At 41.0% G+C, this 26,265-nt stretch overlaps 6 protein-coding genes across 7 annotated transcripts in view; 3 read left to right on the forward strand and 3 right to left on the reverse strand.

Annotated features, from left to right (window-relative positions):
* lingo3b (leucine rich repeat and Ig domain containing 3b) overlaps positions 1-2,738 on the reverse strand; it is a 30,679-nt gene extending 27,941 nt beyond the window's left edge. The window contains exon 1 of the mRNA XM_085930639.1: positions 2,469-2,738. The gene's annotated coding sequence lies outside the window, so the exon portion shown is untranslated. The remainder of the gene's footprint in view (positions 1-2,468) is intronic.
* A 535-nt stretch (positions 2,739-3,273) lies between these two features.
* LOC147045940 (uncharacterized) lies at positions 3,274-5,437 on the forward strand. The gene is made up of 7 exons (XM_085930107.1): positions 3,274-3,381; positions 3,721-3,821; positions 4,371-4,399; positions 4,474-4,546; positions 4,625-4,759; positions 4,823-4,914; positions 4,999-5,437. Exons 2-7 carry the CDS (start codon positions 3,728-3,730, stop codon positions 5,287-5,289), a joined length of 714 nt encoding a protein of 237 aa, XP_085786233.1. The 5' UTR covers positions 3,274-3,381; positions 3,721-3,727; the 3' UTR covers positions 5,290-5,437.
* A 77-nt stretch (positions 5,438-5,514) lies between these two features.
* On the reverse strand, positions 5,515-7,941 carry sf3a2 (splicing factor 3a, subunit 2). Its single transcript, XM_085930106.1, has 8 exons — positions 7,777-7,941; positions 6,929-7,211; positions 6,805-6,851; positions 6,623-6,732; positions 6,313-6,362; positions 6,095-6,235; positions 5,956-6,024; positions 5,515-5,870 (listed from the first exon to the last, which is right to left on the reverse strand). Exons 2-8 carry the CDS (start codon positions 7,124-7,126, stop codon positions 5,616-5,618), a joined length of 870 nt encoding a protein of 289 aa, XP_085786232.1. The 5' UTR covers positions 7,127-7,211; positions 7,777-7,941; the 3' UTR covers positions 5,515-5,615.
* On the forward strand, positions 7,900-9,930 carry plekhj1 (pleckstrin homology domain containing J1). The gene is made up of 6 exons (XM_085930108.1): positions 7,900-8,262; positions 8,370-8,437; positions 8,508-8,574; positions 8,699-8,789; positions 8,958-9,021; positions 9,162-9,930. Exons 1-6 carry the CDS (start codon positions 8,169-8,171, stop codon positions 9,252-9,254), a joined length of 477 nt encoding a protein of 158 aa, XP_085786234.1. The 5' UTR covers positions 7,900-8,168; the 3' UTR covers positions 9,255-9,930.
* Positions 9,931-10,119: 189 nt separating this feature from the next.
* On the forward strand, positions 10,120-15,237 carry fzr1a (fizzy/cell division cycle 20 related 1a). Its single transcript, XM_085930105.1, has 14 exons — positions 10,120-10,311; positions 10,984-11,057; positions 11,513-11,641; positions 11,791-11,854; positions 11,966-12,096; positions 12,178-12,260; positions 12,343-12,526; positions 12,644-12,709; positions 12,877-12,979; positions 13,107-13,291; positions 13,364-13,597; positions 13,727-13,831; positions 14,117-14,209; positions 14,306-15,237. The coding sequence occupies exons 2-14, from the start codon at positions 10,989-10,991 to the stop codon at positions 14,345-14,347; spliced, it is 1,488 nt and encodes a 495-aa protein (XP_085786231.1). The 5' UTR covers positions 10,120-10,311; positions 10,984-10,988; the 3' UTR covers positions 14,348-15,237.
* Positions 15,238-17,968: 2,731 nt separating this feature from the next.
* On the reverse strand, positions 17,969-25,621 carry LOC147045944 (spindlin-Z-like). Of its 2 annotated transcripts, none has more exons than XM_085930778.1 (5): positions 25,480-25,621; positions 24,678-24,719; positions 24,252-24,511; positions 23,899-24,132; positions 17,969-18,124 (listed from the first exon to the last, which is right to left on the reverse strand). In XM_085930778.1, the coding sequence occupies exons 2-5, from the start codon at positions 24,695-24,697 to the stop codon at positions 18,060-18,062; spliced, it is 579 nt and encodes a 192-aa protein (XP_085786904.1). In that variant the 5' UTR covers positions 24,698-24,719; positions 25,480-25,621; the 3' UTR covers positions 17,969-18,059. The 2 variants fall into 2 exon arrangements, with proteins under 2 accessions (XP_085786904.1, XP_085786903.1); XM_085930777.1 differs by lacking the exon at positions 17,969-18,124 and adding an exon at positions 20,735-23,126 and having other exon boundaries at positions 25,480-25,620.
* Between the last annotated feature and the right edge of the window lie 644 nt (positions 25,622-26,265).

The raw sequence follows: 26,265 nt of genomic DNA on the forward strand, positions 1-26,265 counted from the left end.
CAGGAGACCTCACTTCAATAATTGTGTATTTACTGCAATTTGGCTTCCATATGGTCTTGTGATTATACTTCATTTCACAAGCCAATAAATACTTGGGAGAACAGCAAAGACATTTCTTGATAAAACCATCACAGGTGGGGAAATGTATAGTCGGTAAGAGTTATCGCCGATACCTTGCACCGATACTCGATCATTGCCTTGCAATATTGTGAGTACTGGATTATTTTTGCCAAGGCAGATTTTTTTTGTGCGCAGCCTTTGTTGTCAAAACCTACAATCTTCGAACAAATGGTGATTGATTGCAGAGTCTATTTGGAAATGGCTATGCGGTGATGTGGCAGAGAGTCAGCAAGCAGAGTGCAAGTGGCATGTGTGCATCTCCTCCTTTCCTGCGTTGATGGTTTTTAATAGTACTAAGGCACTGGAGTGTGCAGCTGTCATGGCTCCTCCCCGCCAAACAAGAGGAGACACATTGGGTTCCTCAGCCAGGACTCTGGAAGTCCACGCAGCTTTGATTATGTAAGCAAAAGATGGCAGAGGATGGAGATATGGAGACGGCAAATTAAAGCCGGCAACGGAGTGACAGACTTGGGTGGGCGTTAAAAAAAAAAAAAAAAAAAAGGGGGGGGGGGGGGGTAGAAGTCTGACTCATTCCCACAGCTCTGTTCTGAGAGCTTTGTACTGGAGATGACATCTTGAGAACAATTATATCTCTTGAAAGATGGATTAGGTTCCACATGGTGAAGAGGAAGCAATCAGGAATAAATACCAGCAATTTTTATCATCAAATGCAGAATTTTTTTTCTGTTGCTGATGAGTAATATTAAATACATTCATTCAATCATTATTTACGTTATAAAGACTAAACCACTGTTTCCTAACCTTTGTTAATCCAATATACATATTTTACATTTTAAAAAAATCTCAAAAAATTTGAAAAGTTTAAATACAGAAATACATAGACACAAATTTACTTGGTATGAATTTGAGACTATATAATGGAACACTTATATTTGTTGTTGGATACACAGTTTAATTGCGTCTACTGCCACCTAGTGGAAAAACATTTAATTAAATTGGATTTATTTATTTATTTATTTATTTATTTATTTATTTAATTATTTATTTAATTGTAGGAAGCCATTTTCGTGGCACACAGGAGAGGAATCGCTGGACTAATTAACAATTTAACATTTTACAAATCAACACAAACTTCATCAATGCAGAGAGTGATGTCATAACTGAATCTAAAAATATATTTAGGATTCTTAGCAGAGGATAAAGAATATATGCCTGATGGAATTGTTATAAACCAATGAAAACAGATTATTTTTTTTAAAAAGCAAACAAACTTCTACCCCTTTCGAACGTTTCAATACCACAGAGGGACATTTTCAGCATCTCTGTACCACGAGCATGAGCTTGAGTTTGCCGTGTTTTCCATCCATAAGTGCTCCCACAAAGGCCAAACTGTGAAAGCCACAGTAAAATAGCTGTAATTATCGTCAATCAGTCGACAAGCAGGGGGTGGCTGAAAAGCTGCTAGCACACAAACACAGCGCAGGCGGAGGAGGGACAAATGTCGTTGGAAATAAAAGACAAAGACTCCAAATCTCATAAATGAGATGTGAGGTGGGCTGCCTCGTTAAAGCCTCTTGTCTGCCTCTGACGCCAAATTCCTCCCTCAACCTGACAGAATGAAGGATTTGTTTGAAAAGACATGGCCATTTGTTTCCTCCTGCCGTCTTCCTCACTCCGTGTAAATGACAGCGTTATCCCAAATTGATTAGCAGTTCCACTAATTCATTATGAGCGCCAGGCACAGAATGAGTAATTGATTTTGAGATAACAGGCCGGGGTGAACATACTGCAGTTAGCTGCTTGACAAGAGCTAGCGATGCCGAGCATATCAAATGTGACCAAATCCTTTTTTTGTCTTTCTGTGTCATTTGGATCTCCTCGAAATTCCATTTTATGCGGCCGTCACGATTTTGTGCATGCTTTTATATTCACTGTACCTGCTCACCACAAATTCAATGACCTTACAGATGGTGACAGAAGATGTGATGCAGTAAGCACAGCAGATGTCATATTTGCACATTTTTGTACAAACCAGCATTGAGTCATCTCAGAGCAAATTGCAGCATCGCTTTGATGACCAAGCCATGGTGAGAGAGCAAATGTGAATTGATTTGCGCGTCTTAAATTCAGATATTGGGGAAGTAGTTTAAATGCCACCTGATTATACTGCCCTCAGGTGGCCATACCAGAATCAGCACAATGAAACCAAAAAGTTTAGGAGGCACATGAATGAATGCATGATTGTTCAATTGAAGACCTTAGATCGTCTATGGTGGAGAACAAGGCCATATATTTTGCTGTTTCCAGTGCAATGTTACAACAATAAATGTCAAGTTTAACAAGTATTGAATGTTAGCAAGCAAGTATGATGCTTTCAAGGTACTTACATTTGAATTGGTTTTGAAGGCGTCATCGGAGAGCCGCTCGCTGCAAATTGGGCGTCGTGCATTACCTGGCGCCGTATATCCATAGTCTGTGAAGTGCACCTTTCTTTTTTTTTTTTTCTTGTTGAATCGTCACTGGGCCTTTCCCTATTGCAGAGAACTTTTATTAATACTTCTGTTTATTTTACTCATTTTTGCTAGCTTGTGGATTTAACATGAGGGTCACACGATCCAAACAATTTGACATGTGTCAAGAGTCAATTATAGACATTAGTAAGGGGGAATCCGGCCACTTTTCAAAATAAAAGATTTTCAGCACGCCTAATAAATAGACCGGAAGTACACTTTTTTTGTTCTCATATTCGTAAAATACTTTACGTGATCATAAAATGTTAATTTGCCAACTACTGGACTAAATGAAGCAATTCACCAAGCACAATAGCACACTGCTGGTGAATAAAGAAGCACAACAAACATAAATATAGAGAATTCATGTTTACATAAACGTTATCGGTGCAAAGTACTTGGCTGAACTGCAGTAAAGTAGTCTACTGTACTGAAAACCAAAAAGTACTTAACTATAATATCCAAATTATTATTATTTTGTCACTCGTGACTCTAGTGATGATTTAGAAAAAGAATTGATGGAGATATTGTGACTTGACTTCTTGTGACAAAACCTCAGTGCCCTGTTGCCCTCTTCCGTTGTGATTTGCCGGCTGCACAGCACATGGTGATGTCAGCATGGCCTCAGTCAACGCCTCTGACTTTTTTTTTTTTTTCCCTTCCCTATTCTCCAACACCTGTTTCTGGCTGTCAGAGCTTCTCACATTGTGCCGCTGCCTCCGCGGCGGAACAACAACTCTGTGACAAAGGCCCCTCGACACAGCCTCAGGATTCTCACATGTCCACTCAGGTAGGTTCTTCCTTCACTTGGGGTCAAAGGTTAGGTCTCATCTTGCTATGGATACCACCTGCTTCTTTTTTTTTTCTGTTGCATGCATCCATTGGTCTCTGTGTGGAGATTTTTCCTCACTTCTATTTATAGTGGTGCAAGGACATTAACTCAGTGTCATGTAATGTCATAAGGACCTTTCAGCATTTTCTGTAAATGTAAGATAGTTTTACTTCCTTTCAAATTGGAGGTTTGGACATTTGAGACAATTCAGGTCGATTAACCAAGTAATGTGATTCTTACTCCAATTAATCTCCACCAATCCACAAGGTGACATGTTTTTTTTTTTTTTTGTCTCAGGATAGACATGGAGGAAAGCTATGAGACATTTGAAGAGGAGCTGGGGCTAACAAGAGAAGATCCTCCTCCGCAGAAGCCCGTTCGACAGATTCGCCGACCAGGTGGTGACATGCCAACAACCGTTCACACACAATCTGTGATGCCTTGCACATGAAATACGCCGACTTGCAAATACACAAAAGCTCAACTATATATGTATATATATATAAATATACCTGTAGAAGCCACTGAAACATGATTCCCTGTCCAGTGCAACACAGTGATAATGTGCCCCAGTTGTCTCCCAGAGATGGTTGGCGCATGAATCATTGCTCTATTCCGACAAGAGTAATTAGCCTAAATCCCAGAATATTTATGTGCTTTTTGGGAAAGAGATTACCAAATACTATTTTTGGAGATGCTCATGAGCTCGAGATGATCAAACGTTGCTTTTTTTTTTTTATAAAGCAAGGCTTATCTTTTTCTAAATCTTATTTATGCGTGCCAATTTAGTTTTTTTTTTTAATTGCGCATTTGGAATGATACCAGATGTTTTTATTCAAGCATGAATTGTATTTTTAACATTTTTTTGATGTTTCTTTCATCTCTTGAGCTTTCAGTATTTAGGAATAAACTGTCTTTAATTCATGTCAATGTGTCTATTGTTGCAGAAATGTATGCGAGTGGCAAAATTAGAAAGGTTGGTATCCAAACAAGCAGTATGATGTGTTTTTCATATCACGTTTTGAAAATGATATTATGCGAACTGTATAGGAAACATCTGCAGTTCTCCAGCCTCCAAAAGTAGAACCAACTTTACCTATGGAATCAACTACTCCCAAAAAATGTGGGTTTCAATGATGTGTGTTCTCAATCTGATATTAAAATGACCCAAATAAATTCATTTGATTGTCTTCTCCTTTAGTTCCTGTTCAAAAGTCCTTGTCCATGCAGAATCTGAGTCAGATTGAAACACCGTGGGAGAATGTCACACTCAACCGTTGTCTGTTTGTGGCCATTTCTATCCTGGTCCTCACCTCGGGGTTCCAGAGACTTCACGGTGAGCACAAAGAACGTTAGAAGTTCGAGGACACGGCCGAATGTCGTTTTGTGGATGTAACAGAGACTCTACGCAATCGAGGGAGAGCGGAGGAAGAAGCCGATTTGACCGTGAGACAGCCGACCACGTTACGACACAGAGGAAAACCGCCGCAGGTAAAATGGGTCGAAGTTTTCTCAGCTCACAATATCAGAAATACGAAACGAAAATAAAAATCAACACTCACTTTATGTTTTTAGCCCGAGACAACTCTGTGGGAGGTTTTGTTTCGGTGGCTGCCGGACCTGGATGACGACGATGAAGATGACGAAAAACGGACCAGGAGAGGAGACCAAAACTCAAGAGGTCTTCGAAACAAACCAATTCCAGACAAAAAACTCATGAAGAAGAGCGAAGGGACATTAAAGAGCAGGAGGGCCAGGAAAGTCCGAGAGCAGGAGGCTAAAAACAAGAAAAGGAAGGAGGACATGCCAAAGACATCGGAAGAAGAAGAGGAGCAAAAAGAAGAGGCAGTATCCAACACAGATTGAAGAGAAGAATTGAAAAAAATCCTAAAGGATGATTTCCCTCCCTCGGGACATAATTCCTTATAGCTGTCATGGTCCTAAATCCAACTTGCTTGTTAGTTTTAATAAAGCTGTCAATAGTTAGAAAAGACGTAAATAAAAAAAAACACCAATGTGCTCCTTTCCTTGAACACATTTTGTTGAAAATATTTGAGTCAGCACTGTCCCAACTTTCATGTTATTCTCAACTTTGAGACAAAATACGGTGAACATTTTTTTTCCCCAGGAGAATCTTTAATTACAAAATCATAAAAACGAGTTGTTTTTTTAAATGTAGAACTTGAACATGATTAATTGTTACCCCCCACAAGGGCCTCGGGGGGAGGCGGCCTCATTGGCATTGGTGGCATGGCCATCTGAGAGGGCATTTGAGGGGTACCGGGGGCACCGGGGGGGAGGACCATCCCACCTGGAGGCGGGGGCATGGACTCATTTTGTGGACGAGGCGCACTCATAAGAGGGGGAGGACGCTTCATACCAGCAGGAGGCGGAGGACCTGGTGGCAGGAGGGCTTTTTCCATTTTAAAGTGGAATTGAAGGAAGAACTAAAAAAAAAAAAAAAGGAGGGGGGGGGGGTTAAAACACTTATACCACACACCTTCTTAGGTGTCAAAGCCTTGTAACTGGTACCTGTTTTGTTTCTCGGTTCCAATGTGTCCAGAAGCGGCTCTCGGCTTTGTCGATTTCTCGACTGGGGACCTGAAAAGAGCCAAGATGTTCACATGGTGACACGGCAAAGACAAAAGAGAAACTAAAATGAGTAGGCAACCTTAAAAGCGATCGTCTCGTAAGGTTCCGCAGCCATCAGCAGGTACTGCCAACGACGGTCTGGGGGCTCGATGCGCTGTTCGTACGCAGACATGAAACGGTGTCTCGGCCCAATACCTTCTGCTACTTCTGGGTAGTCAATCTGAAGGTTGGAGGAATCCACTTGAGCTTCATTTAGTTCTAATATGGTTTCATTTTTGTTTTGAAATCAGCACTAACCTGAAATAGTAATGACTGCTGCCCAGTCTCTGGATCCCTCTGTTTGGTTACTGAGAAGGACATGATGATATTTGATTAAAAAATAAATAAAAATACACATTTGTTACATACACAAATAGTTTAGGTGAAAAAATAGGATGTAGCTAAAATGCAGTTTAACTTTTGCTCATGAACTTAATTTGACCTCCTTTAAACTTTGAATGCAGGTGTCCATGTTTGAGGACTTGACATTTTATTGTGAAATTTGAACCAAAGCAATTTTAACCCTGACATGTTGTGAGCAGTTTGTAATCACATTGCCTTACTTTACCTTTGTATCCAGGCCGACCGATTTTGACAAACTTCCTGACTTCGACCTTCACTTTTGCTGGCGCTGGCTGAGCTGGAGCTTCTTTGGCTTCTTTGGCAGCGCGCCGTGCTCTGAAAACAAACAAATTCTAAGATCTGCAGGTGGCCTTCTCCAGAAAATGCCAAGATCAAATAAATACTCACAGATTGGTCTGATGTTTCTTTCCTTGTGTATGGGCTAAGTAGCTGCCCTATAATGACCAAGAGCACAGAGTTAATATTGCACTTAAGTCACAAGCAATGTATATGTACATCATAAAATTGTAACCTCATTGTTGTGAAGCGTTAGGCAAAGTTTGCACTCATATGATCCTAAATGATTCTTCATAAAGTAGGGGTCTTTATTGATGTCAATGGTCTCTAGAGCCAGTTGGCGTAACCGCTCTCTTCTGTCCCGATTACTCTCCGAGGAGGACGCCACCCCTCCACTTCCGGTCTTCCCTCCAGCTCGATGTTGGAAATCCATTTTTGAGAGGTGATTGACCAAAACGGGAAAATTCTCCCAGGCAAAATGCCCAGTTGATCGAACTTGTCTTTCTTGTCTCGGTCACCTAAGTGAGGAAATGATAGAGGTAAAGGAGTTACAATATTATGAGCAGAAACACATGAAGCATTTGTTGACTAAGTTTTAGGCTATTGTAAATATTTAATGAAAGAATACATAAACGGTTGACTTCATCTGGTAATAAAAAAAAAAAATAGTTCCGTTTTGCAGCAATTAAGGGCGGAATGATGGGGGGGTGATTTAGCGAATACGGAAAATAGACGGGAGGTTATAGTAAAGCAGTTTTAGACAAGTACGCATTTTGAATTTTCTCAACCAAGTCACAAACTACATGAGTCTTAAAGGTTATATAATTTAAGCAACAACACAGACCTTTTGGTTATAGCTGCAAGCCGACTTTGGTTCTAGATGTTTTACAATTACATGACTGGTGACTCCTGAATGGAGAGCGGCAAAGCTAATGCTAAGTAACACAATTAGCTAGCTCGTTACAACCGGGTTTTCACACAACTATTGAATTACAACAGCAAAAATATGAGCGTGCTGTACTGCGATAATAAACATTAGACTCCACTTATATTCGTTATTAATATGTATTTCGTGACACTTACCTACAATACGACGCTAGGATCACGCTACGAGCGAATGTGGTCAGGACGCATGCGCATGTCGTTTATTCTACACTGGGACCAGTCTCTACTTGCTTCGATTGTGTTATTAGCGACATCTAGCGGTTGGAAGTCATTCACGTTTCGCCTAATTCGATCCTTTCCGACTTCCGTATGACGAGTGAAGAGGCGTGGTCCTGCTGCGTGCGCCTGGAACGAGACATTTTAGCATTTTTTTCCTCCTTCACAGCCATCAAACAACACCTTGCGATGTAGACACTTGTTTAACGATATCACTCAATGTTTTTAACGACGTACATTATAACGTCGTCATGGGAAATGGCCGTATTTAGTGTGTCCAGCGCTCGTGCTAAGTTGAACTTTTCCGGTCAGTGATGCGTTACAACGAGAAGGAGATGATGCATCTGAGCCGACAACCTTCACAAATGGTCGCCGAGCTGGGGATGCGTGGACCCAAGAAAGGAGACGGTAATCTCTTCCTTGTCATACTAGTGACACCAAATGTTAGCATAGCAGCATAGCCACATGACAACTTCCGGTTTGTGAGTTTCACCTTGGTCCCTCTTGTGTTACAGTTGTGAAGAGGAGGCTAGTGAAACTGGTCGTGAACTTCCTCTTTTATTTTAAGACTGATGAGGAAGAAGTGAGTGCAACTACAGTACTGCTGTGTTGGTATATTGTCCATTCATGAATGACTTTTATTACTTTGTTAGCCTGCTGGTGCGCTGCTATTGGAGCAGTGTCGGGTGGAGAAGGAGGACAGCCTGATCTTCTCCATTGGTGAGTGGTAACAATTTTACTGATGACTTGGCTGGAGCATATGCATTGATAAACCTACAAATGAGTGTTACTTTAACAGACAAGGCAGATTGCAACACATACAAAGCTCTGTTTTTGTTTGCAGCGTTTCTGGAAGATGCAGAGCGAAAATATCTTTTTGAGTGTGACTCTGAGGAGCAGTGTGGAAAGTGGATAGACTCCATCATCAAGGCAAGGTAAGGGTGGTCTTGAATGTTCAATACATACAAAACATGTCTGGTACAATCCAGTCAGGTTAATATATTTGTGTTAAATAGATTGTTCAAGCTCAGATCCTTCTCTGCATAATCTTTTCCGTAGGACGACATATTTATTTGCTGAGAATAATCTCTTCTCTTCTACAGCTATGAATTCATGAGAAGAAACCTCATCTTCTACAGAACTGAAATCCACAGGCTCACTGGCAAAGTAAATTCATTTTCTGTGTACACAATGTCAACATTTGCCTGAATATCGGGTACAGTTCACAGAGTTTCACCCAATTTGACATGCTCAAATGTCATCATTTGTATATCATGTCCATGCTTATTAATTTGCCGTGTCCGCAGGATCCATTGGAGCAGTACGGCATATCAGACGAAGCCCGTTTTCAAGTCACTAATGGCCTGCAGCATTCAACCAGGGACGCCTCCTCCATGTAGACAGACCGTCGTAGTGCATTTTCTTTTTGGTTCTTCTCGATAGTACCGTCACGATGGCATTACTGTAAGCACTCCTTTGTTCGTGCATTATTATTTTTATTTTTTTTTAATTGCTTTTCATCAGTTGATAACTGGCTGTAGGACTCTGAAACCACTGGCTTGCTGTGGCCTTGTCATCAAAACTGTGTTTTTATTTTCGAGTAAATATGGGCCTACTGTCATTTTTAGATATTTCATTGAGACATTTCTCTGGCAAGGCAATATTTGTGCACCATTTTAGAGAAATGAAGCCTAGAAATGCTTGTGGAATTTGACATGCTGAGTTGAGCCACAATTGTGTATACATTATATATTGGATGTATATTTTTTTCTTTTTACTTGGTAGAAAAAAAATTCTTAAAAGCTCATTTCTATAATCTTGCTCGTCTAAACTACTTGGTTTATCAAAAGACATACATTTGCACATAGGACTTGGTTTTGGGGGTTTATATTATAACAGTTTCAAAATTGTACTTGAATTATCTTTGTATTTTCTATTGCACTTTCGCATTTCTTTGGTTAAGTTGGACCATCTCAGTTTTTGTATGGCGCTATAGCTCACCCGCATTACATGTAAAGATTTCTATAGGCTGCAATATAGTTTTTATATGCATAAACATCCATTTCAAAAGCAGGATTTATAAAGTGTCCTGTTTTTTTTCACATTGAACATATTTGTTGACTTTCACTTCTGCAGATCTACACAGATATTGGCAAACTGATTCAAAATGGCGCTGGTAGAATATAGAACGGTGCAACTTTGCCTTCATAGTATCTAATTTTTCCAAACGAAACAAAATAGTGGGTTTAGTCGCGTTTCCTTGGTAACGGAAATGCGCGATTCAAAAACAGTGACGTCACACATTCCCGTGATCCTCAGCGTTTAGCGAAAGAAGCTCATCCCTTTCTCTAAAAACCTTTCCACCAACCAAACAAACAAACTATCCTCATAAGATTTGACACCAGGAAGGGAATAATAGTGCCGGGCGTGGGATCGGAAGAGTTTTCTTCGGGACCGGTGAGTGTAAATCCAAATGCGATTTGTCAATAATGGTGCTGATCAAGTTTCTAGACAGCTTAGGTCGGCTAGCGTTGCTTGCTGCAGCTATTTATAATTAGCATGATCGCTCTTTCAACATTCCATTGTTTTGACAAATTTGACATGTCATGCGCTTCAGAATACAATCTGCTCGAACATTTACTGCTGCTTGCGTCTTGTCCTAAAGATTAGATGTAAAAAAATCCCCGAGTTCCTCACCCATGTTGTTTTTAAAAAAATACAATTTGCATTATAATAAACTATCAGATTTATTATATTGTGATGTCAATCTGAATTCGATTAATTGCAATGTTCAGCCCAACTAGTGTTTGTGCGAGTTCCACAACAGTATTGTTTTGGATTTGTTGTGACAGAATTTGCGCAATATTTAGTATAATGTTCAATATGTACTATAATTGGTGGTTCAGTAACGAACGGATTATCACAGATATTAATCATTAACTTGAGAAAAACACGGACGACTGAATTATGCTATCATCTCAATATATTTAACTCAGTTAAAATCCGGGTCTGTTTTATGAATAAAATTGCCGTCAAAGTAGCAGATACCTTTGACTTGACTTTTATTAATTCATGCTTGCTTTTTGGAAAATGTGTTACATTTGAATTTATTGCAAACCTTTTTTTCAGGCATTATGGATCAGGACTATGAGTCCAGGCTGCTAAGGCAAATCAACATCCACAATGCAAATGCCAGTCCAGTAGTAAGTACATGACAAAAATGACTTCGACGTGACCTGTAATGTTTTTACTTAAGCCTGATGGCCATTCCACCCAAAGTTGTTTAAGCAGCAAATTGACTTGAAACAGGTGGAGCGTATGCCAATGTGTGAGAATAAACACACACGTGATGGTGTTCACTGAAGAAAACCATAACATCTAAATGGCCGGAGCTTTTGTGGTTGTTAATGTGTGTCGGCGTTAACGCCTTCAACAAATGCACCATCTGCTGTTGAACATCCTCCATTGTGTCCGATTCCCTTTTTGTTTGGTGGTTGTTGAAATTGACCCCCAAAAACAGGATTTAAAAAACTAGACTGGTTTAAGGAAATACAAATGAAAATGGCTTGTATTACATTTTCAAGATGTATTGAAATGAAGTCAATATACCTCCAGAAAATGTAGTAAGACACAACCTCGGCTCTCCTTTGTTGTGTAGAAATCTCTGGGCGCGCTACGAGCTCTGTCGCCAGTCAGCTCCCCGCTGTCCTCCCCGAGCAAGCACGGCGATCGCTTCATTCCTTCGCGGGCCGGCGCCAACTGGAGCGTCAACTTCCACCGCATCAATGTGAGTTTGCTGCAAACAGAGGCAACTGTCAGTCGAATCATTGTCAAAGTGATTCCTGGAACTGACGGTTAATGCTGTGCCAAATCAAGTGTGAGGTCTCGGTTGATGGAGCTAACGTGTTTTTTTTTTTGTTTTTTTTTGCGGCGTAGGAAATTGAAAAGTCACACAATCAAAACAGGAAAACAAAAGAAGGCACGGCAGATAGCAACAAAGGTAAAGTTGCCATTCAACTGCATGCTGGAGGAAAATTAGAGCTTCCGTGAAGGAGTTCTTGCGCTGAAATGAATCCATATCATCATTTCTTTTGACCCGATGTGCCCTCAGCGGATGGTCTGGCTTACTCTGCGTTGCTGAAGAACGAACTGCTCGGCGCCGGTATCGACAAAGTCCAAGACCCCCAGTCTGAAGACCGCCGCCTTCAGCCATCCACTCCCACCAGGAGAAGCCTTTTTAAAGTAAAGCGTGACCTCCTCCTGTTCCTTCAGATTTTGTTTTCTTTTTGGAATCACGTTAAAGCGACACTTTTTATCTCGTAGTATTCATTAAGCACTAAGAGGTCTCTTGAAGAAGATGGAAACGCAGTCTCTCCTTATTCTTTATCACCCGTCAGTAGCAACAGGTAATTTCTTTTTTTCCTTTCCTTTATCAAGCTTAGTTTTGCTCGGATCGTACTCACCAAGACAAGCCATTGTTGTTTTCAGTCAAAAACTGCTACGGTCGCCACGGAAACCCATGCGCAAGATATCCAAAATCCCTTTTAAAGTTCTTGACGCTCCCGAGCTTCAAGATGACTTCTACCTCAATCTTGTGGACTGGTCCTCTCTCAATGTTCTCAGTGTGGGGCTCGGCACTTGTGTGTATCTGTGGAGCGCCTGCACCAGCCAGGTGTGTGTGTGTGTGTTTTTTTTTTGTATTTAAAACGTGTGTTTTGATACATTTAACATTTTTAGTGGTAAAAGTTCATATGCATTTGTCAATATTGATCTTGATCATCTTTTACAGGTGACGCGTCTATGCGACCTTTCTGTCGAAGGAGACTCCGTAACATCGGTGGGCTGGTCAGAAAGGGTGAGTTATTCCCCCCCCCTTATAATATCGTGTAAGCGAAATTGTTGATGGTTTTTGGAGATGAATTGAAATTTGTCCTGCGCATACATCGAGCCCCCCCCCCCATCCCTCATCTTCAATGCAGATGTTGATCATCTCAAGTCTATCGGGCTTGTTTCTAATTTAAGGGTAACCTAGTTGCTGTGGGGACTCATAAAGGCTACGTTCAAATCTGGGATGCCGCCGCAGGGAAGAAGCTCTCTGCACTCGAGGGACACACGGCCAGAGTAGGTGAGTTGAAAGGCCGAGTCCAGATGGCGTGGGGTGGGGGTGAGATGAATGACGTGCGCCGGACTAGTTTGCGGAGTGGCGTAAGAATACGTCATGATGTGACTGCACTTTTTCTTACCTTTGCAAGGCGCCTTGGCCTGGAACGCCGACCAGCTGTCGTCAGGCAGTCGCGATAGGGTAATCCTGCAGCGGGACATCAGAGCCCCGCCTCTCCAGTCGGAACGCCGGCTCCAGGGACACCGGCAGGAAGTGTGCGGTCTTAAGTGGAGCACGGACCATCAGCTGTTAGCGTCTGGTGGCAACGATAACAAGGTATACGGAGAATGGAGTGGTGTCGTTAGAGCGGGGTCAACATGTTTTTTTCATCCCCCTCCACGTTTGCAGTTGCTCGTTTGGAACCACTCGAGCGTCCTCCCAGTGCAGCAGTACACCGAGCACTTGGCGGCGGTGAAGGCCATCGCCTGGTCCCCCCATCAGCACGGCCTGCTGGCCTCCGGGGGGGGCACGGCCGACCGCTGCATCCGCTTCTGGAACACTTTGACGGGCCAGCCCCTGCAATGCACAGACACGGGCTCTCAGGTGTGCAACCTGGCCTGGTCTAAGCACACCAACGAACTGGTGAGCCACATCGTCGTCAAAAAAGCTCTGATACTATTCACCGATACTAACTTGGTATATACTGTTCGGGCAGGAGCCATACTCCTTAAATTTATATATCTATATCTATTTATTTGTCTCAACTCTCAGGTCAGCACACATGGTTATTCCCAGAACCAAATTCTAGTTTGGAAGTATCCCTCCCTCACTCAAGTGGCCAAACTTACAGGACACTCCTACAGAGTTCTTTACCTGGTCAGTATTTATTTTTGCCACCTTTATTTTTATTTTTTTTTTGAATGTATTGTTTTCTATTTGTTGTACTATTGAGTAAAATAGCAGTTTTTTTAACTCTATTCATCATCTTTTGTGTTTTACAAATTTAACTTCCTTTCTGTAGTTGTCAGTAGCAATGTTTTAAAACGGAATATTTAAAATCAATGCAAAAATGTAATGATTGTTTTTTTTTTTTTTTTTTTTGACTAAACCCGCACCCCCAACCTGTCCGTTGGCAAATGGATTTGGGTGACGTGTGTTCAGGCCATGTCCCCTGACGGAGAGGCCATTGTGACGGGAGCAGGAGATGAAACTCTTCGTTTCTGGAACGTCTTTAGCAAAATGAGATCCACTAAGGTACGTCTTTCTTACTTTCATCAATGTCAACGCAGCATGGCCTATGAAATGGATTCTACTTTCTTCACTCACTCACTTGTGTCCACTTCCTTTCAGGAGTCGGTGTCAGTCCTCAACCTTTTCACCAGGATCCGGTAGTCAGCACAATTCAGAAGTACCTGGGATGAAAAATGGCAATTTTATTTTTATTTTTTTGCATGAATCATGTCCAGGCTTCAAATGTCGACATCAGTCATTTGCAGATTATCATCGCATCCTGGCCATGGTACGAACGATAAAAACATGGAGTATTCAATAATCACGGACTAAATAATCCAGCAGGTTTACAGACCCAAATTGTGCATAACTGCCAAATATTGAGTTTGTCTTTAATTTTTTTTTAAAAAAATAATAATTTATTATGTTTTTTTTTGTGTTGCTTGTACTGCATTTGTTTCGCATATTATGACTTTTGTGTTTGTCGTATAATTGATGATTTGTGTAATTGAACATTTGGATCGAATCTGTGGACTTTGGCGTTCCCTCCGGGGGTTTGCAGAAAGTGATGAGCGAGTCCTGCGTTGTGAATGTTTTAATCATCCCAGAACAAAAAGGTGTCATTTGGGAAAATAAGCACAAAAAAATGACAAACCACCGTCAAATCAAAACATTGCCTCCCAGCGTTATTAGTAACAGCAATTAAAGCCTTACAATCAAAACAATTAGCGGCACAGTAAAATGCTCCGCTTCGCTAACATTACGACATTTGACTTGCGCTTCTATTTTTGTGCGGGCGCTTCTTTTGTCTAATCCATATCATCTGCACGCCAACCCATCTATTTTCCAGATTGAATGCCGAGTAATCGAGTGTGCCACGTTTACATAAATTCTATTTATGTGTTTTGAGTAACGGCATGCTCGGTGGAGAAAAGCAGTTTGATACCACTTTGAACGTCATTGTACTTATTATGACAACTTGACTTACACGTTGAATGTTAAATATTGTCTATTTGTATGATCAGGTGGGCAATTAAAAATGTCATGTCTTGTGCATTCGCTGGCTGTTTTCTCTTTTATTATTTGATCCAATTAGTTCTATTTTTAGCTGTATATAGGTTTATTTTGAAATGATGTCCAAGATGGTTGGCTCCTTGTCGGAGATTGTCATAATTCATATTTCTTTTTTTTATTTCTTTGGTGCTTTTTTTCTTGACTTGTTGAGCCCTTCTCATTGGCCACTAGGGGGAGCTATTTTAATGTAATTGACAGTTATTGCCACATCCGCACGGTCAAACTTAACTAAGTTACTTACAAGGTGAAACTGGGGTTAAACTCTTCCGAGACATTAGCACGGCCATAACGTAAACAGTCTGTATGAGGTTGGCTCGACGTTTATTCGCCATCTACGCCACATTTGTTGCAGCTGTACAGCTGTGAATGGCTAATAAACATCCCAAGGCTTCACTTTGTCCTCCCCAAAGATAGTCAACTGCTGACTAGTTGTTTTCATCATGAGCATAAAACATAAATGACCCTCATAACCAAAACTAGCTCAAACGTCATCGCTTTATAAATCAAATTTAGCTAGGCAGCCAGGTGCCTTGTTAAAATGGGCTGTTGATACTTTAAAAAATACTTCTCTGCTCTTTAATATGCTAGAATATTCTAAAGAAAAAAAATTCATTAAGGCATTTTTGTCCCCTTCAGTTCCAATTATAACACCATCTAAATAAAAGGCGCTTCCCATTATAGTGCTCAGACAAATGCTGATAATAGAGAAGAGTCATCTGTTGCTTGGTGGTGGGCAGATGTTAACATTAAGCTCTGAAAGCAGAGAGGGTGGTGGTGGTGGGGGGGGACCGTTACTATGCATAATCCTACCTCCTGATGTTTCTATCAAGAGGCACAGAGTGTGATGTTCGTTATACAAGCAAAGCCTGGCAGCATCCCCCAGGTTCCTTCCTTAAGCCTGACTCTTGAGCTTCATTGTTAACTAGCTGTATCAAAGGAACAAGGCTTTTGTAAAAAATAAAAATAATGATAGCTGTAGCCATCCAGGCTTTTTTTTTTTTTTTTGGAGAGCACAGAAAAGGTCCTTCGTGTGTCTTATTTCCAAATACACTCTCACCTCAGAAGCACCTTGAATTCATCCACGTTTGCGCCACAGCTTCCATCCATTCCATACTGTGTTGAGGTGTTACACAGCAGACGTCAAGGATGATTTGAATAGCTTTTTGGAATCAAAAAGAAGAAGGGAGGTAAAAAAACAAGATTACAGAGGAGAAGTTGTTGATATTCATGAGTTTAGGTTGGGGTTTTTTTTCGCAGGGCCTTGGATGCATACAAAGAATATCCACTGCACAAAAACATCACTGCTGTTTGGCTTTCTCTATTTTTTTTTATATGTTTTTTTGCCGCAGGCCTCTTTGTAGTTCTGGTTTCCCTCAGTGGACTGTCACATGAAACCACAGTGCCTTAAGATACGAATGAATATTTTCATATACATTCAATACCTTTAAAACACATTTTGACATATGAATTGAGAGCTCAGGAAAAACAAAAAGCATGGCTCACCTGTTTTCAGAGGTTGGTCATGTGACATTAGCAGCCTGGGTCGTAATTAGTTGTTACCTGAGCAAGATGTCATTTTCAGTCGACAGTAAGTGGCAAAATGGGACAAATGGAATATTTGTCATCCAAAAACAATGCATTATTATATTTATAAAAGTCAAATGATTGACAATTGTATCTCATTTGATTTTGACCCACCCATGAGGTAATTTGCCCTGGTATGGGCCCCACCCTCAACAGGTCTGATAAAAAAAAATTAAAAAAAATGAAATAAATAAAGGCCACGTCACTCAATGTGACCCCGCCCCTTCTTATCTTCTGGCGGCAGACATATAAAAACAGAGCCTGTCATCCATCTGCCTGCAGCCTTCCCAGTAACACCACCGTGGCCAGCTCAGACGTTCAAGAACATTTCCTCTTCAGGAAATAGAAAAAAGAAAAAAAAGAAAACGCCAGCAGAGGGAGGAGGAAGGGAAACCTTGGCCGCTTATCCAGATGTTGCCAAAACGGTGAGTCTGTCTTTTGCCTCGAGAATTATTCTCATTGTTTTTTTTCTTTCATTTATTCTTACAAATCGTTCTTGTGTTGCAAGAGAAGAAGAGGTAGAAGACGAAGAAGTGTCAAGTGTAGAAGCGATCCAAACCAAAACATTCGGCACGTAGAGCAGCAAATCAAATGTCAAGCGAGGGGGGAATTGTATACCAACACAGGCTGCTGGGATTTGACAGAATCAAATCAAAATCCGCCTTTATATCCACATTGTTAGAAGACTTTTAGTCTTTCTTCCATTTCCCTGTGAGAAAACTTCCGTGCAGCAACAGGTGGCTTTTTTTTTTTTTTTTTACACGAGCAGGACGCGGAGGGAAAAAGTAGGGCGTCATTCAGCACCGATACGATGGACAGCTCCCAACCAACGCCGCTTCTTTTCCCTTTCAACGCTTTTTTTTTTTTTTTTTTTTTTACTGCACGTTTGCACATGAACACAACACGACATAGATGAAATGTGTTTTTTTTTTCCTCCCCAAGTGAGCTCCTCGACACTCTTCCCTCCAGTTAACAGTGAAGCAAAACCTCTTATTTCTTTCCAGCAGCCTTCCCCCCCCCCCCCCCCCCCGCTCTAGCACTAAAGTGTCCCCGGCTTCCCATCCCCCCCCTTTTCCTCCTCTTCCACCGACTCCCAGTCTTGTTGCATAGCTACCAGCTCAGAAACATACTGGATATGCAGGACAATCTGTCTGTCTCTTCTGAGGGAAAGGAAAGGCTCTATAACCTTCACGGATCTCCATTTGTCAGCTAGTTGTCAACGCCTATGTTGTGTTTTATTCCTCCTTTTCTTCTTCCTTCTCCTTTCCCTTTGGCCTCCTGCTTTTGAGAGGAACAGAAAGGTTGGCATTAGAACAACAAAGGAAGGATGGAATGTCAGCAGGCTTCACAGGTAAATTAGTCGGGGGGTGGGGGGGGAGGGAGGTAAAGTTCACAAGCATGCTTCTGATGTCTGACTCCAATGAAGAATCAATTGTGGAATATTTCACATTGGTGTGATGGAGGATTCAAAAGGATTGCTGGGCTCTAGATCCCATTTTTGTTGTTCTTCCACTGCCTGTTTTGTCTTAGAATTCGGTCGAAAATGTTCACGAATAAAGCCCATTTATGGTCAGACTCGTTTATTGATGGTGCTTTTTGGTGTCGCTGCAAATCTCAAATCAAATGAGATTTAAAAACGAAAGACGTTTTTGAAAAGCGGTTTAAAACAGCTTTGTTGAGGCATTTGAGGAAGACTAAATTGCATGAAATCCAAAACTTTATGAACCAGAAAACAAAAACACAATTCGAACAAAGTTGTTTTTAGTATGTTTAATTTTAAATGTAAAATTAAAAGTGTATTTCATCTTGTTTTACTCTGATTCATTTGTGCTTAACTGTAAAACGATAAATGTTTGACGGATGATAAATAAAATCCACATACCGGTTTCCTTTTCCTTCCAGAGTGCAAACCGAGCGTCACGGAGCAGGAAAGACAAAAAAAAGTATTGGTGGTGCTGAGTGGAAGACTAGTGATTTTGTTGCGATGCTCATCAAAAGAACAACAAGTCCCAGTCTGCCTCTCGGCACGAGCCAAAGCTCTTCATTCTCAACTCACGAGCAGCTCACATTTTACGCCTCAGCTCCAATTTATTTACCCCCCCCCCCCCTCTTTTTGAACCCTCCTATGCACCCCGTCCCTCTTCTCTGTACGAATGGCTGACAACCATCAAAAGCTTGATATGAACAGGCAGAAATACACACACACACACACACACACACACACACACACACACGGTCGACGCTATTTTAAGACACTGCAATTTACGCTTGAGTCCCAGTCATGTCACACGTGTTTTTATTACAACTGTATTATTGACCTTAATAAAGCCCTGTGCAAATCTCTGGTGTGTTTCCTTTATAAGCTCTTCACATGAACAATCTCCTACTTTTTCTCTTGTATCAATACTCATTGACTTTCCAGCCCTGAATAAAAAAATAAAATAAAAAAAATATCCCTTCACTCTTATTTTAGGCTATGGTTGCTGTCCAATAAAATACTGGGGGTTTTTTCCCCCGAAACTGCAGTAACCTGTTCTTATAAAAGTAAAAGACTCATGAAAATAGTCAAATTGGATTGCTCAGTTGAGTAAAGAATAGGAAGCAATGTCATGAATGGTACCACTTAGGTACGCAAATACATTGTTTCCCTTGAGTGCATTTATTTTTTTCTGCCTGTCATTATAAGTTGTTGCCGTGGATGGATTGTAAACAAAAAATACATTTTGCATTACATATTAAGTGCAGACTTGAAATTGCTAAATCAGGGTATGCCTGGCCAAAATATAGCAGGGATGAGCACGGGATAGATTGTGTAGGAAATACAAATACAAAGAAGGTCAACAAGTTTGTGACAAATAGCCTTTTCATTCATTCGTCATGTTCACATGTGCTTTGCATTTCTAAATGCTGACTTTATTTACAGTACATGTTACAGCACTCCCATGATATATTTGCTTACATTTTCCTCCTGGGGCATTGGAATATAATATGCTCCCATAATTGCTTACCTTTCAAGGCATGTATTAAGAATTACATTCGTCAAACTTATACTGAGTATTAATGAAGCATTCCGCGAGCATGAAATGACAAAGCCCGATGGTGTAAGTTGTGTGAAAGCGTTGTATCGGAAGTAGACGTAATTATCGCAGTGGTTTGCATGTAACATTCCCTCCTTTATGGATTTGGTTGAGAATGGATGTGGAGGAAATAGGGAACAAACATCCAGCCATTTTCTGTACAAGCATTGACACCATATGGGCTATTATTATAATTATTATGATTAATATTGTTGTTTTATTGTATTTAATTGTATTTATTATTATCATTATTATTATTATTATTAAATTGGGTCATTTAAATGCTGGACAGGGCCATAATTCTAAATCAGTGCCATTGAAGGGCAACGTAGGACCACGCCCTTCCTAAACAGTTTCTGCTCACTGTGTTAGCTGAACATTTTTGGATTGTTGGAAAGCTTGATTGCAACAAAGTCCAACAGAAAGGTATAGTAGCAAATGCAATCAACATACACTACTTTTTATCATCAAAAATAGAACAAATAAAAATTGCGAATGGCAAGCACTGTATATGTTGAAATAGAGTACGTGTCAATATATCAAATCATGGGGAAAGAGAGAGAGAGAAAAAAAAAACAATCAACGCCTTTGATTCGGCTGTTACCAGGATACCTGCATGAGTGACCTGATAGGATCCCCGGCTTTTTTTTCCCCCCCCCCGCTTGGCAAACAAGCCGCTGGAACAGAAAAGTCACGCTCGCTTCATTAGCGACGTGTTACATCTTCACATGATTTTAAACAGCTCCATAAAAAAGTAAAGACGATTGTGATATGTCCATTGATTATATTCGTAACCTTCTCAAGTGGCCATAAAATGGCCACCGAAAAAAATGGCCACTGATGTTTTCTCGAGAAAAAAAAAATGCTTCGTGCATTTAATTGAAAATACATCGAGGGCTTGTTTTATTCAGACTGCACCAGGTAAGTCTACACATTGAGGGCATGCTGTTTTTTTTTTTTTTTTTAAATACCTAAAACCACTGACTGGCTTATGTTGCTAAGCAACACAATAGAGTCAAGGACATTGGTTCATTGGCCAATAAAAATGAGTGGTAAGTTTCAAGGTTTTTTTTTCGGGAGGTCGCCTACTAACAAAAATCTTTAAAAAATGAACACGCACAGAAAAACAGACGGAGTGAGAGCAAAAGATGACCTTTTTTTTGTTTTCAGTTCAGCTCTGAATAAAAAAAGTATATGTTTAGCTTGTTCGTTAAAGGAGTGAAAGGGCTTCTCTACACACACTGCGTCAATACTTTGCGACTGTGATTAAGCCACTTCCAAGTATTCAACAACAAAGGGACAAATAATACCACACAAGATTCTATTCATCCATCAATTGTTTTGTGTTGCGAATCGTGCCGCCTTTCACAAGCTATTTTATAACACTCTCAGTTTGAGTATACTGTCAAACTAAACATAGAACACACAAAAAAACATTACATCTTGATTATTTAAAGAAAAAAAACAAAACTAAGATTTGTAGTCTGCTAGCTTAATACTAACATTAACTAGTATTTAAGCAACATACTGAACCCAAACAGCAACATATGGACAAACGTTGTTCTCACAGTCACATAAGCGTTAGTATCATCTGCAATGAACGATTAATATTAGTGCCGTACTGATGAGCTGAGACGTCTCAATAAATAATACATCCCTCCGTCTTTTACTGCCCCCAGGTAATCGACAAAGGCATAGCAAGTAGTAAAGTACCAAAGTTCATTCTAACATCAAGTAATTATGAAGTAGACCATTTTTTTTAGATGCAAGTTTTATAACCACTAGCATACACTAGCCGGGGTGTTCAATAGTCACCTGAAAACTACTTTGACAGTTTATCTTGTCTTGTTATCAACATGAAGCCATAAAGGTAAAAGGCAAAGTCATTTTCAGTATTCTTGTCTTGTGTCCCTTCCCCCTGAGAATTGCTATATTACTTTGATACTAAATGGATTGGCTTGACATTTAGTGCAGACAATCACCATCTAGAGAGGATGAAACCGGATTCCGTTGTTGATCTTTGAAAGCCTTTTTCTCTTGCTTCACAGCCAGACTGACATTTGTGGTTCGAGAGGGATGCCCGCACACATATTACATAGACTTAATAGTAATAACACAATTGATTCCACAATGGAGATTGCATTCCGGCATCATGATAGCGGCACGACGCAATCAGATAGTTTGGGGTTTGAATCTCGGATCATATCTGGCCATCATAAAATGCGGTGAATGAATCACGAGGAAAGAAAATGATTTTCAAGACATCTTTGATTTGCATCATAAAAATGATTCCACTATTTACAGAACAATAATTGAGGGTTACAATGACAATATAAGTTGAGGCCATATCGCACAATTTAGTTTCAGTAAATAATGACTGGCTTCAAAATGAAAACAATTGAACATAAATAGCATGGAGCACAAACACTGTTGAAGCATACATCAACATGAGAGTAGAAAACTTGCAGTTTACACAATAGAACTGAAATATTATAAACATGATTATTTTTTTATTTATTTATCCTGAATAATCTGTGACACAATCAACGTCTGAACAATTCAACTGAAATCTTGAGTTCATTGCGATGGTCAAATCGGCACATCACTCAAATGAATAGGACTTGGATATTCAACTTACCCAGCAAGACACGTAAAGCACAACGGGACAGCCAGATATTCTGTATGAAGTATAATAACAATGTGTGATGATGTAAAAAAATAGGGGGGGGGAGAAAAGAATTTAGACTTGAATTTGGCCCTCTATAAATCGAATTTAACAGCTGTCGTAACCTGCCGGGCTGTATAAATTGTATTTACACAGAAGATGCCTTTGTTGTTATTAGGGCATCCTCAATTTGATATTGCAAGACCATGAAATGAATAAGTGTCATCTTCGGCGGCATTTCCTTCCAACTTGAGGATGGGTAGGACGAGTCACTAACACTTCAACTGGTAACGACTGGCCGAGTCAAAATGGCTGGAACTGTCCGTGTACGGGTACTAGGTGGTTTTAACCAAGTCGTAGACGTGGACGTGGACGTCGTCGTCGTATTTGATATAATACACGGTGGGCTTGGCGGGGACCTGGTAGATGACCAGGCCGGTCCTCTTGAGCCCGTTATCTGTGACGTACTCCACTTGTTTACCCACGAGGCTCTCTGGCTCCTCCCCAGGCTTCCTGTCTGCTGGGAGCAGGTGTTTGTTTTCTGAGTGGTGGAAGACAAGAGAATGATTTTTTTTTTTTTTTTGTGATGGCTCCGTCGTCAGTGACAGCCTCCAGAAGCTTTTCTCTTTCTTTGTATCTGTAATGTGGTATTGGCCCGCAGCGATGTGTGGCTAGAGTCGGGGGCCGTCCCGGGTTGGGTCGTCTACTCGGCGGCGCCGGTGCCTTCCACCGCACCTCGGCGTGTGAGGATGGGCTCGTCACGATCCGATATTCTTCCTGTGCCTGGCAACCGGGATGGTCGGAACCGACGCGACTAAGGGGCGGCGGTCTTGATCATCCGGCCGGTACTGACCATTCGGGCACCCGCGCCTTGGCCTCGCAGCGGCGCCCCCTGTGAGAGGTCCGCTCCATCTGCATCTGCCAAGGACGCTGCACGCACGTTTGTCGGTTTTGTGAGGTTTTTTGACGAATCACAACCACGGTCCATTGGCTCGCAACGTTGTCTGCGAATCACCTGATAAAAGCCGGTTTGTGGACCCTGACATCATTTTTGTGTGTTTTTCTGGGTATTTTGCAGCGGGGGGGGGGGGGGGGGGGGGGCTGAGAGTCTCTGTGTCTGTCTGTCTGTCTGTCTATCTGTCTATCTGTCTATCTATCTATCTATCTATCTATCTATCTAGAATTGCATTAACATATGTGCCCTTTAGATGGCAGTAATGAGTCAGTTTTGATTGTTACCAATGGTAATGTACAGAAAGAACATCAGTTCTTGTTGTACACACATACACACACACACACACAGGTGGCGTTACCTGATTCGGGAAGAACACGCAGATCGCCATCCTTGTAGTCGTCCCACAGCTGGTACATGTAGAGCACAGGGTCCTTTTCGTAGGTGATGTAATACCAGTGGGTCATGATAGGGGCCCGAGACAGCACCATGCCTCTCCATTCATTTTTCTCGCCGTCCTCCTTCTCAAACAGATGTTCCACCGCCCGACCGACCAGCTCCTCTGCCCCGGGAGGCACCTTGATCTTATTATTCACTGCGGAGAGGACATGACATCTTAATGAGCCTGTTAAACTGGAAAATGCTCAGATGGATTTTAGTGAGGCAATTCTGCACCCAATGAGGAAAAAAATAGGAGTATGTGATGACCCTCACCAACTTTTTCGGCCAACACTTGGAGATTTGACACCCGACCATCTTTGAAGAGCTCGATGCCGTAGATGCAGTCAAAGCCGTCGTATTTGACCATGTAAAGGGAGCTGTTGACGATCAGCCGCTCCAGAACCGTGCCCTTCCACTTGGTCACGTTGCCCTTCTCCCGCCAGTTGTGTTGGATTCTATGACCTAGCAGGTTGTCCGGGTCGGGGCTCATGGTAGATGCCGAGCTCTCGCTCAACTCTTCGCTGCTGCGCTTCCTGTACATATGTAGGAATTAAAATGTTATTATCTTGTGGGAATAGGGCTGCATTATGTATCTCCATTGATGATTTGAACCAGAGTCAACAAAGGATTTGTCTTGCAAACAATCAGCATCAAGCAAACGTAATTAAAGTAATAATAAATAATGCTGGGTGAGATTACCTGCCCCGCTTCTTTGACATGTTTCCATAAAGTCCCACAACCCTTGGAGAGACAAAAAGACACCAGTTAGTGATCATGACACAACCCTCTGCCAATTACAGATAAATATAAGTGTACAATGTTGGGCTCTTTACAAACCTCATTACATATGCACATTAGAGTGCATGCAATTTAAATACTTATCTCCAGGTCTACAACTTTAATTACACATATTAATTTTGACATCGCTAATTTGCCATATTTAATGTACTTTGTGTGGAACTGTATACGCGCTTCAAAATAACAATGTTTACTTTACCACACATGCAAATGAGCCAAGTGTCCGGATGTAAACAATAACTGTAAAAGCTCATTGCTAATGCTAACCATTACGCTACTGTACAGCCGTGCTAATGCATTTATGCATTTATGCACATGACACAAGTCCGCTTGGCCAATAAATGTCTAACTTCACAATGGCTAACGTTAGCCAAGTAAATCGAATGTCGACGTGTCGTCAAGAACGAGTAACATTGTGAAAATAACATAGTCTGCAGATAAACAATATTAAAACAGACGTTTTTAATGGAGTGAAAAGAGTCCAAGAAATGAAATTGGAATGTCGCGCCAACATTTTCCAAGTAAGCTAACTAAACAAAAGGAAACGCATCGCCATGTAAGCGGTAATTTTTCTTCCTCGAGGACTCTAGCTACATTTTTAAATGGATAAAATAAGGACATGTGGTGAGATATGAATTCATATTTGGAAGCATCTCGACGGATTTGTCACGTGAGAGCTACTAGAATCCAATGTTTGCCCTACCTGGTGAATATTTTCACGTGTGCTTTTCTTTGAAGAACAGATTCCACCACCTAACGTAGGCTGAATAAGGAAACCGATTAAAGAACTACAATTTCCACAATCCAATCATACAGCTGTGATGCATTCTGGGACATGACGTCACTTTGACGTCATACTGTACTTCTGGGTTTGGGCGGAGCGTCGTGTTTATCAGAAAACGACCCCTCTATCACATATTAAGTGCAATTCTGTTGAATAAATACATGTGAATCTCCAATAAGAATTATTATTTATGTATGCCTTATTTACTGAAAATAAACCACCGCCTTCAGTCTTATCGCTGAGCAGAATGTCTGCAGAATTGCTATTATAATGAATATACATAGATTTTATTATTCGCCTGGTTACTGGTTTTAATTCAATTTGGGGTTGTAGTTCACATTTCCACCACGAGATGTCACACTGAACACAACATCTACAGGAAGCCAATGAAAGATGGGAGGGGGGGGGAGGGGGGGGCTGGAATTAATGTATTGAGGTGCGTGAATGTCGTACGAAGTTTATTTAAAATGAACAGCCGCACACAATCACCACCATCAGCTAATAATCGCATAAAAGCCGCCCTCTTGGAAGCATGACTCACATCCTATGAGAGATTTTTTTTATTTTTTTTTGTATGCAGTGAGATGATTTACTGCAGAGTTGTAAAGTCAACCCAAGGTGAATGGCGACACGTGTGTCCATTGATTAGGTATCTCTATTATTAGCCATGTACCCAATGTGATTGATACCTTTGAGAGGGATGAG

The sequence above is a fragment of the Syngnathus leptorhynchus genome, chromosome 14 (assembly GCF_054491065.1).
Source record: "Syngnathus leptorhynchus isolate UIUO chromosome 14, UIUO_Slep, whole genome shotgun sequence".
Taxonomy (NCBI): domain Eukaryota; kingdom Metazoa; phylum Chordata; class Actinopteri; order Syngnathiformes; family Syngnathidae; genus Syngnathus; species Syngnathus leptorhynchus.

Coding starts and splice junctions, on each gene's coding strand:
- LOC147045940 (XM_085930107.1), top strand. CDS start 3,728: ATGGAGGAAAGCTATGAGACATTTGAAGAGGAGCTGGGGCTAACAAGA. Junction 4,547..4,624: donor ATCAACTACTCCCAAAAAAT/GTGGGTTTCAAT, acceptor CTTCTCCTTTAG/TTCCTGTTCAAAAGTCCTTG. Junction 4,760..4,822: donor GGGGTTCCAGAGACTTCACG/GTGAGCACAAAG, acceptor TGGATGTAACAG/AGACTCTACGCAATCGAGGG.
- fzr1a (XM_085930105.1), top strand. CDS start 10,989: ATGGATCAGGACTATGAGTCCAGGCTGCTAAGGCAAATCAACATCCAC. Junction 11,855..11,965: donor CACGGCAGATAGCAACAAAG/GTAAAGTTGCCA, acceptor ATGTGCCCTCAG/CGGATGGTCTGGCTTACTCT. Junction 12,527..12,643: donor GGAGCGCCTGCACCAGCCAG/GTGTGTGTGTGT, acceptor CATCTTTTACAG/GTGACGCGTCTATGCGACCT.
- LOC147045944 (XM_085930777.1), bottom strand. CDS start 24,697: ATGTCAAAGAAGCGGGGCAG. Junction 24,512..24,677: donor ATGTCAAAGAAGCGGGGCAG/GTAATCTCACCC, acceptor ACATATGTACAG/GAAGCGCAGCAGCGAAGAGT. Junction 23,127..23,898: donor GCGTGTTCTTCCCGAATCAG/GTAACGCCACCT, acceptor TCCACCACTCAG/AAAACAAACACCTGCTCCCA.
- sf3a2 (XM_085930106.1), bottom strand. CDS start 7,126: ATGGATTTCCAACATCGAGCTGGAGGGAAGACCGGAAGTGGAGGGGTG. Junction 6,852..6,928: donor TAACGCTTCACAACAATGAG/GTTACAATTTTA, acceptor TGGTCATTATAG/GGCAGCTACTTAGCCCATAC. Junction 6,733..6,804: donor AAGAAACATCAGACCAATCT/GTGAGTATTTAT, acceptor GTTTGTTTTCAG/AGCACGGCGCGCTGCCAAAG.
- plekhj1 (XM_085930108.1), top strand. CDS start 8,169: ATGCGTTACAACGAGAAGGAGATGATGCATCTGAGCCGACAACCTTCA. Junction 8,438..8,507: donor TTAAGACTGATGAGGAAGAA/GTGAGTGCAACT, acceptor TTACTTTGTTAG/CCTGCTGGTGCGCTGCTATT. Junction 8,790..8,957: donor GACTCCATCATCAAGGCAAG/GTAAGGGTGGTC, acceptor TCTCTTCTACAG/CTATGAATTCATGAGAAGAA.